This window comes from Rhyacophila brunnea, unplaced genomic scaffold (assembly GCF_057557595.1).
Source record: "Rhyacophila brunnea isolate RB1 unplaced genomic scaffold, BYU_Rbru_1.0 scaffold_23, whole genome shotgun sequence".
In the NCBI taxonomy this organism is placed as follows: domain Eukaryota; kingdom Metazoa; phylum Arthropoda; class Insecta; order Trichoptera; family Rhyacophilidae; genus Rhyacophila; species Rhyacophila brunnea.
The window spans coordinates 19,524,805-19,537,606 of NW_028232893.1; the positions used below are offsets into that span (position 1 = coordinate 19,524,805).

The window sequence follows — 12,802 nt, forward strand, 5'->3', positions numbered from 1 at the left end:
TTAAATAACATTAAAAATTTTAAAAAAAGTTATTAAAATGGTAATTTTAAATTTATATATTTTGTTCAATAAACCAATAAGATTTATTTATAAAATGTGTGTTTTATTGCTAATATTAGTCGGATTTACTCTACTATGGAAAAATAATAATATTACTTCGTGCGTAGTAAGGTAAATCAATTATTTTTTGTGAAAATCCAGATAAGTCAATTCCCTTTATTTTTTAAACCAATTAAGTTATAATGAAACAAAATAGTTAGAATAGAACATATTATACTGGAAAGCCAACATGTACTTTGATTTGTTACTATAATTATTAGGGGAATGTGGGGAATTTTTTAAACTTTGTTTTTTCTATATCTCAAAATGACAATTTGTGACTTATCTGACTTCACATCCCGACCCACGAATTATTAACGAGTAGGCTAAACGCCCACCTTCATCACAGACACGTTGAAATATAATGATGAAAATCATAACACAGTTTTGAAGGGCTCTAGGACGATTTGGCGCCGGACAACTGGATGCCACGCAATTCAAAAATAAATAGACGTTAGGTACTACTTATAGGTACTTTTAAAATGTATATTTAATATTAGTAAGTAGGTACTTACCTATTTATAATAAAAAAAATGTTATAAGTACTTACCTATTATGATTTAATACATACGGTGAGAAAATATGCACACGTAAATAATGATTTAATCGTACATATTATATGTTTAAGTTCCAACGAAAAAAGAGTTTTTTATTTTCATATAAAGGCATGATAATACAATTCTCAATCCGCAATCAAAAACATTATGTTAAGACCAAAATGAATTTTAAAACTACTAAGAAGTATGTAGTAAATTCCTCGTCTATGTTCTGTATAAAATCGTAACCTATGTCTGTTTATTTCATTCGACAGTGCAGCGTCTGTCCTTATAAATTTTATTATTTAATATTGCTAGAATACAATACATATTGAGATAGTTCAACCAGCATTGTGTAAATTAATAATTAGTAGCTGGTAAGTAATTTAAAAAAAAAATAACGTTGACTCTAATCTGAACATTATGCCGGGTCCACACTGGCAACAAGTCGCCGGCAACCTCGTTAAATTTTACGATAATTATTATCATACTTATCGTAAAATTTAATGAGGTTGCCGGCGACTTGTTGCCAGTGTGGACCCGGCATTAGGTACGGAGAGTGGCTGTGATACATCCAATGACATTAGTCATTGGATACATCTCAAAAATTATAATTTTTAATGATTGTAGGAAAATAAAAATAATACAGAAAAGAATGATAAAATTATTAAAAGATATTATTTTATACCTACCTATATAAATATCGTATAATAAAGGAAGTTTAGATTTTTGTCGTAGAATGTAATTAAACCTCTATATACGAAATAGTGTAGAGCTCAGAATGTTTGAAATAAAAAATGTGTTTTTATTTATTGTCTATGGTTTCTTGTGCCGTGCGTCGCTCGTGGGTGCTTCTCCGAGTCCTTGACGATTTTTCTGTATATAATTCAGAAATAACTTCTTATATTTAAATGTAAGTATCATAATTAGATAAACTAACTTGTAGTTGCTGTAATCTAATTCGGAATAGCTCATGATCAATGCAATATTGTCCAAAATACTCGTAAATATCATCGCCAAAAATGGCGGGACGCAGGTCATAAAATTTGGCGGCCCGCTTTCTCTGCCTTCATATTGCTTTAATCGACAGAAATTGACTTGATTCATCTACTATCATATCGAATAGTTATCAACTGTGAGGTTCTTTTGTTACTCTGTTTTGATGTGCGAGTAGAATAACAGAAGTTTCGAGATGTTTTAAAAAAACACCGGTAAAATGCGATATTTGTGTTGTGGGATTCCAACCTAAAAACGATTTGTTATCCACATTATTTTACTGTTGCGCTGACTATGCTTTGCATGTAGTTAAAAGACAATTTGCTGTGTTATTTTTAAACGATTTAATATTTTTCATACATAGGTTATGTGTCAATATTATTATTGTCCGTATGTACCTATGCTTTACTAATAATGTTGGTCCGAAGCATGGTTCTACCATTGATTAGCGCGTTGCCTGTACTCTATAGCACTATTATCGAATACTATTGTAATTTTTTTATTATGATTGTCATGTTCTTTTAGTAAGGTCCACTTGGTAGGCTTATACCAGCTTATAAATGTCAAAATATGAACTGGAAACTGGCGACCCTTTATTATGAAACCGAAAACCCCTTATAAAGCTCGCACTTCCTGACATGTCTTCAAAACAAAAATATGTCAACATAGATCTAAATAATATAATACATAAGTGAGGTTATAAGTTAGAACAGGAAATAACACAGTGCCACCGGGGTTTTCTCTCTTTGCTGTCTATATTCGAAAATGGGTACACCCAGTTCATAATATTATCACCCAATCACAGCTTAGTTTACATTATTGACTACTTGACAAATGTCAAATTATTTAAAAGCAATATAATTTTGTTTGTGTCATACAATTCCCATTGGCTTTTAGTATTTTTATAAAATTATTTTTGTAATTTGCACAACACGAAACGGTCTGTTTCTTTGAATTTGTTATGTTGCCGGCAGCGAGTCATACAACACAAACCCGTCCAAACCATTCTGTCTCGTACCACACTCGGTCTCAATCAAGCGTATCACGAGGCGTTACGTTTGAATGTGAAGCATCAGCAGTTTTACGTACTGGTAATGTCTTAGGAGCAGATACCCAAGATTGAGGTCGCCACACTCAAGTGAGCTTTGACTGATTCTAATGATTTTACTCTGATACAAAGTGCAGTGGTAGAGAAAGGCACGGAGAATTAACAAAAAGAAAAGGAATTTATTAATATATGTAACAAAAAAACCAAGCTAATCAATACGGACAAGCAAAATCGAGTCATAAAAAAAAAACTATCAAACTAGCATATCAAACAATCTCTTGATCAAAGTTGGTTGTGCGCCGCGCTTGCTCGTAAGAGTCGACCCTTCCGCTATAGGAAGGGGAAAACGCAACCATCAGATAGATATACAAATTAAAAAACATGCTTGATCGCAAATCTCGTGTAACTAAGTCGACTATAGATAACTATTGCCAGTTAAATTGACAATGACAGGATATAATATGTATCTTTCAAAAATACCATTTTGTTATATTTTTTTGATGTTTGGCGCATGAAAAAGTTCCTTGATACTCATTCTTCACTGTGACCACCCAAGAAACATGAACGAGGACAACGATTATTACTGGTTTGAATCTATGTATTGTTTATTTTCACCTGATAGCACCTCACAACTAGTCAACGATGTCCTCTGGCAAGAAAGGAAAGGATGGCGGAAGTGGAGGGGAAGAGGAGTACTCAGTAGAGAAGGTGCTGGACCGGCGTGTGCGTAATGGCAAGGTGGAATACTTCCTCAAGTGGAAGGGGTACTCTAACGATGACAACACCTGGGAGCCCGAGGAGAATCTCGACTGCCCCGACCTAATCAACACCTTTGAGGACAACAGGAAGAAGAAAGAAGCAGGTTGGTTCAATTCAAATTTTTATCTACCTCTTTTCATCATGGTCAACTGAAAAATTTGAAGAAAACTGTATTCATATGGTAAAAGTAAATTATAAGGTTTGCTGCTAAGAGGAGCATACGGGGAAGATTGGAGGCTGTTCACACTGACCAGCTGTAGAGTCAGCGTCTTAACGAATGCAACATAAATTGAAGGGAAAGCATGTGGGTACCATGGGTCGTTGCCACAAGTGGTGACGTGTGTACTAAGTCCATCCGCTCATGCAGAAACTAAAATCTGACGAACTGGTTGCTGATGGAACTCATAAACTGGCCAGTGACTGATGCATCGCACACGGCACTATTGAAACCTACTAATCTCATAACCTCAAATTGTCTTTCCTACTTCATTCTAAGCTTTTTCCGTAATATCTTTACGGAAATATTCTTGCAGCCTGTAATTATACAGGCAGAGTATTTCTCAACATCTGCCACATATTTTAAATTAAAAATCGGTTCGCCCATCTTTAACTTTCGACGTCTTGACTTGTTATTGCTTGTTTAGTTCAGGTCAGTGCTACCAATTTTGGTAAGAAAATATGATTTTTCATGAAATCTACTGATATTGGTACCACTGTTTTATGGGTGACTGGAAATTTGGAGACTAGCATGTCGCGTCTCTTCGGTGAACAAATGATACATAGTGACAGTTATACAATACAAATGAAAAGCGGAGTGAGATATTCGGCCTTTGACACGACGATACAGAGTGACATTTTAATTCAATCGTGACTATTTATTTAGCCCCTCGCGATTGAATTCGGCTGACACTGAATATCCCACGAATTTCGTTCAACAAAATGGAGTATTGGCTGACGGCCTGATAAATGTATAGTAATCATAATTTATATTACAGTCGAACTTAGTGATTACGAGGAAGATGGGACCGACTGAATTTGCTCGTTATAAGCATTACTCGTTATATCGTTATATAACATTTTTCGCGCAACGTTCTATTTAAGGATAGATCATAAAAAATCTGAAAACCATCGTAAAAATCCCCGAAACAAGCATGGCATTCATAAACTACAAAAGACGTTGTTTATTGTATGAGCCGCCTGCGCTGGTAGGTACCTACTGACTTCACAAAGCATTGATTTTTTACATGCAATTTCAACCATATGCGTGGATACTTCTTCAATTTTGTCGGGGAAAACACCAATTTTAGACACATAAGAGTAGTGTCATAAACGTAATCCGATTCCGGCGGCATCCTGCTTGGTCGGATTTTATTGCTTACTGTTGAAAATATTTTTAAACAATCGACGCATTAATCATTAATCGTTTTAAGAAAATTTTTGATGATATTTTTACTTGGTATACCCGATAAGTAGCTCGTTATAAAAGTGAATAAATGTATGGAGAAAATCATAAACTGAAATGTCAACGAATGTTTCCTCATTACATCCGAGATCTCGCTATTTCCGTGATCGTAATAACCGAGTTCGATTGTATTTCATGTAAATTTCTTATTTGTCACTCGTAATTAGATCTGTGTGAAATGTATGTAATACACAAACTTATTTTTTCGCCATTGGCGTTTTCCACTCAGTAGTATTAACTGATACACTGAGGCCTTTGAAAAATGTATATAAAAATAACTAAAAGATATTAATTTAAGAAGACTAATATTATCATGGATTTGTGCTGATACAGCTTGTTCAGACAGGATTCTTTGTTTGCCGAGAAAATTAATAAAATTGCAATATTGACATTGCTGCATTTCAATTCAGTTTATTTTTCAACCATATTCATCTTATCTGCTTATGAAAGAAATTTTGTATGACTAGACCCAAATGTATATTAATGGAGTTGTTTACAATCCTTTACGCACATGCTTTGGTAAATCAATGGTTAAATGTTGGTTGATATTTTCAGAGGGGAAAACGTTAGACAAATCGAAAGATCTTAAGAAGAGAAAGGTAGACACCCCCACACCTGCCGACCTCAAAGGTGCCAAGAAAAAACCAGGTGACGACAAGGCCCAAGGATTCGACAGAGGATTGGAACCTGAAAAGATAATAGGTAAGAAACTGTTTCTGCATTTGTAATAGCGCCTTTACACGTGCATGGATTTACTGGCACCAATTGTGTATTTTTAACTATTGCGATAATTACCTTTTACCAGGGGCGAAGGGTGAGGTAGGCTGTTAAGATCTGACATAAATAGTGCACATTAAACTTTGTCAGTTATATGTATTAGTTTTCATTGAAATAAGACTACAATTTACAGATGGTGTTTGTTAATTTGTAAAATTCAATTAAACTCTGCGAAAACCAAGTCATAATAGATAATAGTCTTATATTTATAAATATCGAAAATTATGCAATTAAATCATACATAACCTTGGATATTAATTTAATAGATAGAATTATATTTGTTATCTATTATAATTTGGTTAGGCAGGGCTTAATGAATTAAAAATAAAAAATGAACCAACAATAATATATTGTTATAGCCCTGCAATTTGAGCATGCTTTGTATTATGTTTCAAGCATATTATTTTTGTCTGGTAAACTTTTTCTACTTATTTGTTTTAGCACTTATTGTTTCAGACCCATTGTTGTCTGAAAGTTTCATATGTAATCTCAGTATTTGTTTTGTAATATTGTCGCCTTAGATGTTAAGGGAGCCAGTCCACAAAATCATAATGCTGAGAAATCAGCTCACAAAGATTTTGTGTGACAAAAAAGGAACAGTTTTTGTTTTAACTTTTTTATTTTTAAAGATAGAATTGTGAAACTTTGAACGTAGATACTTTGTGATATTATCTTTTTATTATTTTGAATGAATAACTAAAAAAATTTGTATTTTAAAAGTTATGTGTGTTATATCTCTTGACCACTGAATATTGACATGTACAGTTGGCATACTTGTGCGGTAGTCAAAAGAGTTAGGCCTCTTATGCCTGTTGAACACTGAGAATTGTGGACAAAGCACTAACATTTTGTGGATATACTCTAAAGAAAAGTCTATTATTGACCTTTTATGGTGCCCACCTTAACCTAGAATCTACCTGATTTCATTCAGTATGTGAACATAGTCGTCTCTAAACAAAAAGTTAGCTTTTCAAAAATATAATTACATTGTTGTTTTAATTTAATCAAACGCTTTTTTTGTAGTACTTATTCCATTTTTAATCAATAAATTAGGACCGGTTTCATCCGCCTCAGAGGGACATTTTCAACTTGTTCATTTCAGTTGAAAATGTCCCTATGAGGCGGACGAAACCGGTCCTAATTTATTGATTAAAAGTGGAATAAGTACTACAAAAAAATTGCGTTTTATTAAATTAAAACAACAATACAATGCAGTTACACCATGAATTGACAGTTAACAAAATAAAAGAAAAAAATATATAATTACAATTAAGTTACAATAAAACTAGACACACATTTTAATCATCTCCATTGCTCTCTGAGCTGCTGTTTTTCTGAGTTGGACGATCTTCAGGCTCCAAATTTTTATAGAAGTCGTGATAGGTTGACGGAATGCTACCTTTTTGGCATAGTTTTGACAGATCTTTTAGTTTACCTTGGTCAATTCTAGGTTTGGAACTGTACAGCCTTGGTACTTCTAGGGTAGGTACGTTTCGATGCCGTCTTCGCTGGATTTGTAGTGACTCAAAGTTATTCTGGCTCAATTGGTATTTATAAAAGATAGTCGTGGGTTCACCTTTGCGATATTGGAACCACTTTACCTTTAGCCACTTCATTTTGTCTCCATTTTCCGACAGAGTTTTATTGGTCATCACTTGACTGCAATATTTCTTGTAATCGAAGAAGTCGGAATATTCCATTTCCACAACCTTATGGTAGGGGTTACTAGTTTTCGCGGTACTGGCGACCATATACCATCCTTCTGGTGTGAATACGTCCACTTTCCTTCCTCGGGCCTCTATTGTGGAGTGCACAGAATCGCACTCCATTTCGGAGTGCCCTGATTCCATAAATTTTTGGTTTATTGTGTTGATGGGCAGCTGTTCCACGGCACGTAATAACATTGTAGATACAACTGAGTTGCGATTTTGACCTGAAGCTGTATCCGAATACAGAGTTACTTCTTTTTTGGGGCCTACTGAAACCAAGAGCTTCCACAGGCACGTGGCGACCTCCGAAGCACCCTTTGTACCTGCACCTTCATGCCACATGTAGTTCGTCGCTTGTCTAGTAGCCAGGTCATACACTGTGAAATTGTAGGTTTTCAGCTTTTTGGTATAATACAACTGTCCTACTTGCAAACTTGGAGTCAACAATATTTTTTCCAGATCCATGGTAAAGCAACTAATTGTTGGATCACACATAGCTTGGGCCTTGTCGATTTTTTTGTGTTCTCTCGCTTCCTCTTTTCGAGTCAAGTGCAGTTTGTATTCCTCCTCGTCTTTTGCCTTCTCTTCGTCTGACTTGTTCTTGTACTGAGTACAAAAGTCACACTGATCCTTTTTAGGAGTGTGAAAGCCGTAGTTAAATTCTGTGACAAAGATCGATTTGTAGAAGCCGTGCTTTTCTGGTTCAACATTATGCTCCTTGCAATACTCTACATAGTCCATGTAGATACGAGTCTCGCTCAAACCAGAAGGCAAGTATTTTCTCTTACTGCTGCTCCGGCAGTAATGGGAAGCAACTACGGGCAACGATTTGATGTGGTCCCTGATTATGTTCCTCACTTCCTCTGGTTTTTTGTTGGGCGGTTCTTTGTGACCTCTCCGATCTATATCAGTGACACCTGAAGGAGTCAACTTTTTCATTGCATTTTCAACTTTTTTGCTCGAGATGTCATATGTCGCCAAAAAGAACTGTTTGCACACTTGGGCTCTCAATTCATTACACATCACAGAGTATTGCAAGGTATACTCTCGTTTGGTGCAGTCTCCATGGTACCTTCGTTTCACTGGGATACGATTTACACTGTTACCAATGAAGGCCCATCTTGCTCTTTCGGAATCCAGACTCATATAGTCGGCCAACATTTGCTCCCGCTGTGGTTTTCCTATTTTGGATGTGCATTTATAATGGCACTTACAGTTAACTTCTCTTATCGCCCTTGCTCGAATTTTTTTTCCGGATCTACTTTGATATTCGCTGCCTGCCATTCTCAATATCTTTTGTGAATTCCGCTTCCACATTTTTGGGTTTCGCTTGCGTTTCCTACTTAAATCATCTGTAGTCTGATCTGTAGGAGTGGGGATGGATGATACAGGATTGTTACTATGGTTGCTCTCGGTTATTTCAGAAGTATAAGTTCCTGAAACATTAATGTTGTGTTGATAATATGCAGGTTCCTGCTGGCATGACTCATTTGAATCTAGTAGTGTTGGTGCCAGGTTGACGTTCCAATCTGTAAAACAAAACAAAGTAGTTCATTTCTTTGAAACTACCAAGATAAATATTAATAATTTGTTATTAGCAAATGACTCTCTGATGGTCACAGGTTTTAATCAAACCAACAATTATTGATAACCAACAAATTAAAATATTGACCTCCCACATGTGTGCTTGGAGAGACATTTTGGAGCTCTGTATATATGGCTGGACCAGCAATCTTGTCCGGAGCTTGCATATTCAGCTCGAGGTCTGCACATCCAGCTTGTACGGCATTCCCGTGAGAGTCTGTAAAAGAAATAAAACTAATACAGCTTGCGCACACATTACTCATTGCTGTCAAAGCAGCCTGAATCAACATTTTTAACTAGTAAGTGTTTTTAGCTCAATATTTCATCGACACTTACCTTTACGGGTATGTTGATTAGTAGAATTTAAAACGGCTGCAACCATTAGTCTCCCACGTGAATAGTTCATTATTTAGCACCTTTTCTCACTGAATACAACAATCACACTAAATACACTGAATAAAAATGCTTACAGTCGCAAACCCAAAGAAAAAAGATCACCAAATAAACCAACCGCAATGTTAGTATGAATAATATGACACGATACAGGTGCTGGCGTGAATAACCCGACTCGCTAAACTCAGTTTTCTCTGTTTCTTATGCTGAGTTAGAGCAAGACAACACTATAAATCTTTGTCGAATGTGAGCCGAGGCGTGCATACCGGGCCACAAATTGAGCGGGAAGTCCCAGTGGTCAACAGCGTTAAGTCACATAATCATGTGAAATTATTCGGAAGTCAAAAGACTTATGCGGCTTGTCGTCATTGACTACTTTAATGTATGTGTGCTAGGTCTATTGGCAATTTACAAAATACTCATACATAGGGCTTTTTGTGGCTCAAATCCATTGACATCTTTGATGGTTTTAAAATGCTTTTGTGTACTTAACTCATTTTCGCCAAATGTGTGGCTTGACTCCCTTGACATCTACGGCGACGATATACTCTACCAAAATAGCTTTGTGGCAGTTTAAATCCAACCTTTGTATGAAAAGTTCCAGTTCCAAATGTAATTTGCTAACCCTTTTACTCCTACCTGATTTAGCCTAGCATATTATGTGAAAACTCCCAAGCATTTAGTGTCAAAAAATGTTCAGTTTAGTTTTTTTTAAATAAATAATTCTGCACATGTTTTAAAAATTTGAAACTTTTTGTGTGTTCTCAATGGTGTGTGTATAAAGCAATAATGAAATACCTAACTATTTATAGTAAATAATATTTTTAATAATGATACATGAAAATCCCAATCCTAAATCTACAATAATTTATTGTGGATTCCATTATGTACTAATTTTTTTACATGGTCCATAAATAATTTTCTATGTAAACACAAGCGCAAGGAAACAAACTGCAGCAAAAAAAGCATATTTTAAAAAATCGCGTAAGTACGAATTCACGTAAGTCGAATTCGCGTAAATTGAGGACTTACTGTATAATTTATGTTGCGTGATTCCCTACTCGCAAATATTATTCAGGAAAAAAAATATTTTTAATTTGCTTTTCTGTATATTTGAAACAAAAAATTAACTCCTGAAAAATTTTGTAAATGGCTTATGTCCTACTTTGAGACTCGACTACTCATTTATTCATATTGATTTTACATAAAATAATCATTTTAACTAATCAAGGAATTTGGGCATACGGTTGGTTAGTTTACCCAAGTGACATGAGGTTACATGTTTAGGTCTTGCAATTGTTCCATAGTGGACGTTAGTGGAGGACCAACGCCCTAGGGGTGTATCAGGACCAATTTTCATCTGTCCGCTCGGCACGAACGAATCAGACGTCATTCAAATAGAGTTTTGTTGCCATGATTGTCTAATTTGATTAAAATATTAATATTACATTTCAGGCGCCACCGACAGTTCCGGCGAGCTAATGTTCCTGATGAAATGGCAGGGCACCGACGAGGCGGACCTGGTGGCGTCGCGCCAAGCCAATGCTCGCTGTCCGCAGGTAGTAATATCGTTCTACGAGGAACGTCTCACGTGGCACACGCCAAGTGACGACACCCCGAACGAAGAATGAACGCCTTCCCGGGCGTCATAAACCTGTGGGTCTATTCTATACTTATTAACCACTAAAGTAATAAAGTGATAAATATTATCACTTTAGCGGTCGATAAGTATAGAATAGACCCACTGAAGTGATTGACTGCGGTTACGATTTATTCCATTTTGTTGTTTTTGATTAAGATAAGTTTCTCTAAGACATTTTTAAAGCCGAGAAGCGGACTGCGATTGCTTTTATAATATAGTCCCAGTGACCAGTTGAAATGTACACATGTGATTATATCGACTATTCATTTAAGATGTAGCGAAAAATTGATTAGTACAATTAATGTAGGTCCTTTTAGAATTTGCCACAAGCATGCTTAAAACTCAGACCATTGTATAGATCAGTGATGTCCGACTATGTGTGAAACTCATGCATTTGGGAGTCAGAAAAGCCACATATAATCCATTATACATACAAATACCAATCCTTGACATATTGGATGGAAGAAAACTTAATAGTTTGAGGGGTACATGTAAATTGTACGTAAAACATTTCACCGTGGCACAGTTGGCCGTGACTTTTCTTATCGGAAAGAGAAGACTGTATACTATGCGGTCTCCAATTTTATTAGATTCAATATGAACATTAATTCAAAGCTGATTTTGGCAAAATTCATGAATTTAAGAATGAAAACCTAACGTAACCTAACAAATAATCCAGTATATTATCGGCTATTTTCAATTTTTTTTTGCTGCTAGCTTTTCCTGTACAGTGTAAACCGACAAGAACTGTGTTTTATTTAGACATGAATTTTATGTCAGTACTATACGACTGACCTTAAGAGGTTGGACCTTCTTTAATATAAGGCTGTATATTTCTGATACAACATTTCACGGTGAAGTGTGATGGGGTGAACTGCATATGTACAAGTTTCCGGACACGTAGTTTAAGACAGTCACGGTAAATCTTGGATCTGAGAAAACTAGACAACACTGCTGACGTACGAAAAAAAGTATTTATTAAAAAATATGATTCAACAGAAAATTTAAAAACCTGGTATATAAAAAGTTCTTTTTATCTTGTAATTATTTTATTACAATTGGAGAGAATCTGATCTTGATTGGACCAATAAACATGGAATAAATTGTCGAACAATATGCAATATAAAAAAAATGTTCAGTTTATAATATAGTTCTTGATAGATTTTTTTTTATTTTATCATGGGTACCTAATTATTGTGGAAAATGTTCCATTTAATTTTTTATACCTACTTGTATTTAATTACTAAATGTTATTTTTGTAAATTTGCATTTACAACCTTCGCCAAATAAACTATAAACCATAGGTATAATATAATTTAAACCATTTGATTAATTTTAGTTTATTTTTAGCAACTATGTAGCATGATTCATAGTTGATTATACACTTTGTTTAATTTGTTTATGCATTTGAGTTAATTTATAAAAAGTACCAAACTGAACATGGTATTTTTTTATATTGCACATTTCGCTGGCGAAGCTATCTAAAAAAAAGACATTGTGAAAAGTGGAATTAAAAAAACAATCGTGACAGTGAGATAATATAGCTTTTTATTGTGCTTATTTTCATACATTTATTCCCATTACTGTTTGCATTTAACTAAAGAAGATCCTAAGTGCCTATACGCACTTGCGGCAGGCCGCCTATCGTTTTTTGTATGCCGGTTAACCGCAGCGGCCTGCCGCATATCGCACTTTGCATACAAAAAACGATAGGCGGCAGGCCACCGCGGCTAGCCGCGAGGCGGCCTGCCGCAAGTGCGTATGGGCACTTGCAGTGAAGTATAGAAGTTACGTCGC

At 35.3% G+C, this 12,802-nt stretch overlaps 1 protein-coding gene across 1 annotated transcript; it reads left to right on the forward strand.

Moving 5' to 3' along the window:
* Window positions 1-1,453: 1,453 nt before the first annotated feature.
* Window positions 1,454-12,517, forward strand: LOC147069659 (chromobox protein homolog 5-like). The gene is made up of 4 exons (XM_085950208.1): window positions 1,454-1,548; window positions 3,302-3,541; window positions 5,456-5,602; window positions 10,819-12,517. Exons 2-4 carry the CDS (start codon window positions 3,322-3,324, stop codon window positions 10,992-10,994), a joined length of 543 nt encoding a protein of 180 aa, XP_085806334.1. The 5' UTR covers window positions 1,454-1,548; window positions 3,302-3,321; the 3' UTR covers window positions 10,995-12,517.
* Window positions 12,518-12,802: the final 285 nt, after the last annotated feature.